The 5000-nt window shown below is 40.1% G+C and overlaps 2 protein-coding genes across 2 annotated transcripts in view; one reads left to right on the forward strand and one right to left on the reverse strand.

Annotated features, from left to right (window-relative positions):
* Positions 1–528, reverse strand: part of LOC107741044 (insulin-like growth factor 1 receptor) — a 110372-nt gene extending 109844 nt beyond the window's left edge. Inside the window, exons 1-2 of the mRNA XM_016553628.1 lie at positions 514–528; positions 307–442 (exon numbers count right to left, since the gene is read on the reverse strand). Coding sequence (XP_016409114.1) covers positions 307–442; positions 514–528 — 151 coding nt within the window. The remainder of the gene's footprint in view (positions 1–306; positions 443–513) is intronic.
* Positions 529–2448: 1920 nt separating this feature from the next.
* LOC107741052 (aminopeptidase N-like) overlaps positions 2449–5000 on the forward strand; it is a 4776-nt gene continuing 2224 nt past the window's right edge. Inside the window, exon 1 of the mRNA XM_016553640.1 lies at positions 2449–2486. The gene's annotated coding sequence lies outside the window, so the exon portion shown is untranslated. The remainder of the gene's footprint in view (positions 2487–5000) is intronic.

A 5000-nucleotide genomic window follows, 5' to 3' on the forward strand; every position in this document is an offset into this window, starting at 1 on the left:
CACCGCTGTCGTCTGGCAGCCCCTCTGCTCGCCCTCAGCCCACCATCATTACGGTGTGAGCTCCGCGGGTCTGCCATCCTCCAGCGTCGCCATGGCTGGAGAAACCCTCACCTCCGTCTCCAGCCTCCGAGGCCCAGACTCCGCCTCGGCCTGTAGACCCAGCGGCTCCACATCGGCTCCTATCTCCCTCGCCTCCACCGTCACCCGTCGATCCACCAGCTCCCCTGGGCTCCCTCGTCCCTCCGGCTCCGCCTTGGTCGGGCGTCGACCCGCCATCGCCTCAGGACTCCGCTCCCCCAGCTGCACCTCGTCGCTCAGTCCCACTGGCTCTATTGAGCTCCTTCCTCCCGCCAGCTCCACCTTGGTCCTCAGTCGCTCTGGCTCCGCCGCGGATCTCTGGATCTCTGCCTCCGCCTTGGTTGCCAGAGCCCCCGGCTCCACCCTGGCCCCCCGGATCCTCGACATCCCCCTGGCTCGTTGGCTCTCCGTCTCCGCCTCGGGCTCCTCCACCACCTGTTCCACCGCCATTGGTCGGCCCCCTGGAGTCGGCGGCCATTCCCCCTCCATGGCTCCTCCCCTCCATCGGCTCCACCGTGGGCCGTCATTATGGCTGTGGCCTGGGTCCAGCTGGACTCCTCCTGCTCCAAGCCCCTCCTGTCTCCTCCCTGGCTCCTCCCTCCGTCGTCTCCTCCCTGGACTCTGTCTGCCGGCCCCCTCCCGGGTGTCCGTCCTCCTCCAGAACCTCCTCCTTAGTTCCCACCCATTCCCCCCCTCTGTTGTTCTACGGTGCGAGGACGCACCTTCCGGGAGGGGGGCACTATGTCAGGATTCTGGACTGTTCAGTGTCATGTTTTGCTCCTGTTTCTGTTTTTCCTTATTTGGTCATGTTCCTGTCCTCGTTTAGTTTGATTATGATTCCTGACACCTGTGTTTAGTAATTATCCCTTGTATTTAAGTTCCTGTTTGTTCAGTCTTCCTTTGTTGGTTCTACTTGTTGGATGTTGTGTAATTCCCCTGTCTTTCCAAGGATTAAACATATGGCCAAATAAAGTAAAACTATATAGAAATATTTTGAAAAAGAAAAATAATAAAACTAATAAAAACTAGTAAAAATGACAAAATCACATTTAAAAAGTTCTAATATTTAAATAAAAATAAAAAAAAGATCCAATTCAAAATATTAATAAATACTACAACAGTATATAAATAATAGTGAAATAACATTGTAGGCAGCCTATCTCACTTTCATTATTTGAAAAAAGCAGCGTGAATGTTCAACGAAATATCTCCCTTTGTGTTTCAAGGTAGAAATAAAGTCATTCAATTTTAAGTGGCATGAGGGCGAATAAATATTGACATTTTCATGTTTGGATGAACTACTCCTTTACTATAATAATCATCTTACTTGAATGTATAATGAAAAATTGCTTTTTCTAGGTATTTATATCACTGAAGATGGAAACCTTCTATTTGTTTTTGTTGAAGGCAATGTCATGCTACCATCATCTTAACAACACAGCAAAGAAGCAAAACGCACATAAAGGACACCAGCATTTTCACAACTCAAACCGCAGTGAGTGAACAATGGGGAAAGGATATTACATCAGCAAACATCTGGCCACTGCAGCCATGGTACTGGCTGCAATAGCCTTGGTGACCATCTTTGCATTATCAGTGGTTTATAATCGAGAAAAGTCCAAAAACACAGCGAAATTTTCTAACGCAACTACATCGCCAGTATTTCCCACACCGAAGACTTCGAACGAACCCTGGGACAAATACAGACTGCCTGATACTCTGTCTCCACAGTACTACAACGTGACTCTTTGGCCCCATTTGGTATAGAACGCCAATGAGATATATTATATTTTCACTGGCATCTCTGGAGTGATGTTTACATGTGTGAAGAAGACAGACCTGATATTAATTCACTCCAACAAGCTGAACTTGACTCTGTTTAAGGGGCACCATGCAAAACTCACGGGTCTGATTGGCTTACACTCTAAAAAATGCTGGGTTAAATATAACCCAGCAATTTTTAGAGTGTAACGGCTCCGGCTATAAAGACAAGCTGGTTTCAGACAGAAACGCAGTATCTGGTGATTCAACTGGAGGGAAAACCGAAGCCTGGGAAGGACTACTGGCTCTACACAGAGTTCACAGGAGAGCTCGCTGATGATCTGGAGGGTTTCTACAGGAGTGAATACATGGAAGATGGGGAAAAAAAGTGAGAAGTTGTTTATGGAAGCAATAGATATTAAAGCAGCTACAAATGTCAGAATGTCATTCCATTAGACACAAAACATCAAACCAAGTGGCATCTGCAAACAGATGAAACATCTGCTATAGATTTCTAAGAACTAACTTCGCTTTTCTGAGTCATTTCTGCAATTACTTCTAAGCAACTGCTTTTGAGGATGTTTCGGTGGATGAATGAAGTCAGATCCTTTCAAGTTTCTCACACAGTTCTAGCAGACAAACCACAGGTGCACTTCCCTTCACGTTCAGCAAACAGAAATGCCATAATACTTTATATTTGCATGCATTTTGAACTTTTGTTCAAAAGTTTGGGATCAGTACCATTTTTTAAAATTAATGCTTGCAAGGATACATTAAATCGACCAAAAGTGACTGTAAAGACATTCATAATAATTCACAAAAGTAATGTTATTTGGAACTTTCTATTCATCAAATAATCCTGAAAAAAAGGGATTTATGGTTTCCACAAAAATATTAAGCAGCACAACTGTTATCAACATTGATAATGAGAATAAATGCTTCTTGAGCACCAAATTAGCATATTAGAATGCTTTCTGAAAGATCATGTGACACTGAAAATTCAGCTTTGCATTCCAGGAATAAATTATATTTTAAAATATATTAAAATAGAAAACAGTTGTTTTTAAATTATAATAATATTTCACAATATTACTGTTTCAACTCAACCCCAGACTTATGAACAATAGCGTATCTATTGTTTAAAACATCTTTTTTTGAAATGTTTTGCTTAAAAAGTGTACCTGTGCTATATTTCTTTAAAGGGGTCATATGATGCGATTTCAATTTTTCCTTTCTCTTTGGAGTGTTACAAGCTCTTGGTGCATAAAGAAGATCTGTAAAGTTGCAAAGACTAAAGTCTCAAATCCAAAGAGATATTCTTTATAAAAGTTAAGAGTCAGCCACACCTACCTAAAACGGCTCGTTCGAACACGCCCCCACATACCTACTGCACTGGGTCAGCTGGCCAATCAGAGCAGCCTGCGCTTGTCAAAGGAGGGGGCTTTGTTGAAAACTACGTGTTTGAGAGAGGCGGGGCATAGAGGACCTACAATAATGTACAGTATTTGAAAAATAATGTGTTTTTTGAACATTAAAGCATGTCAACATATTCTGTTACACCAAATACATAAAATAATGATCTTTAAAATAGCATCATATGACCCCTTTAAAACAAATGCCACTTGGTTTGATATTTTTATGTGTAATGCAAATAAATTGAGACGTGGCTTATGTTACTAAAATATTTTCTTCGATGTTCCTTTCAATTTTAGAAAAAATTGTAGATTATTTAAATGTAGAAATATGACATCTCACTGACAAACAAAAAAATTAAAATTCTAGAACAAATGATATAAAATGGTTTAAAAAACTTCACATTTGTTGAAACTGATTTATAGTTTATTATAGTTTTGTGATCGAACAACACTTGAACTGCTCTTATGTTTTCCAGAATTATTGCCATCACTCAGATGCACGCCACTTAGCTAGAAAAGCTTTCCTGTGTTTCGATGAACCTGGCATGAAAGCTGTGTTTCATATCACTCTCATCCATGACCTGGAAACGACAGCACTGTCAAACAGCCAAGAAATTAGTAAGACAAACAATCCATCGCCAAAGCCTTGACTAATTACGTTTTGTGTTCAATGAAAGACTGAATGAATATGAATGTGCTGCCCTAAACAAGCTGCAGCAAAATGGGTTTTTAGGCCCATCGGACATTGTAGAATTCAATAGTTGTCACCTGCCAATTTTACTATAAGGGATATTTTGCCCTCCAAAACATCTCATTTACTTAATTGAAATATATATTAAAAAAAAAAATTATTTACTTGAAGTTATTGTATAAACATTAAATGTTCCATAACATTTTTTCAGTTTTTTTTATTTTTTTATTTTTATTGATTCTCCTTCTCAGACCACAAGAGGGCCCCATAACTGCCTAACTGAGCCCTAACTACTTCCTGAGCCAGTTTTTAGTATATTTTAAAAAGAAAAGAGTCTGCTTATTCCGCATATGTCTAGAAACAGCTGTGAATTTCACACCTCTTTTTTATATCACTAAAGTTATTGGGGACTGGGTCTGTAAAGATCAAAAAATAAAACATCCGTATGACTTGTGCTCCATATGCATAGCCGTCTGAAGCCACACATTAGCTTTGTGTCAGTGCTGCCCTAAACAAGCTGCAGCAAAATGGGTTTTTAGGCCCATCGGACATTGTAGAATTCAATAGTTGTCACCTGCCAATTTTACTATAAGGGATATTTTGCCCTCCAAAACATCTCATTTACTTAATTGAAATATATAAAAAAAAAAAAAATTATTTACTTGAAGTTATTGTATAAACATTAAATGTTCCATAACATTTTTTCTGTTTTTTAAATTTTTTTATTTTTATTCATTCTCCTTCTCAGACCACAAGAGGGCCCCATAACTGCCTAACTGAGCCCTAACTACTTCCTGAGCCAGTTTTTAGTATATTTTAAAAAGAAAAGAGTCTGCTTATTCCGCATATGTCTAGAAACAGCTGTGAATTTCACACCTCTTTTTTATATCACTAAAGTTATTGGGGACTGGGTCTGTAAAGATCAAAAAATAAAACATCCGTATGACTTGTGCTCCATATGCATAGCCGTCTGAAGCCACACATTAGCTTTGTGTCACAAAAATGGTGAAAAGACACCACATTTGATCTGAAAGCTACTGCAGAGTGGACAGTTT

The sequence above is a fragment of the Sinocyclocheilus rhinocerous genome, unplaced genomic scaffold, assembly GCF_001515625.1.
Source record: "Sinocyclocheilus rhinocerous isolate Xijiao unplaced genomic scaffold, SAMN03320098_v1.1 scaffold2808, whole genome shotgun sequence".
Classification (NCBI taxonomy): Eukaryota; Metazoa; Chordata; class Actinopteri; order Cypriniformes; family Cyprinidae; genus Sinocyclocheilus; species Sinocyclocheilus rhinocerous.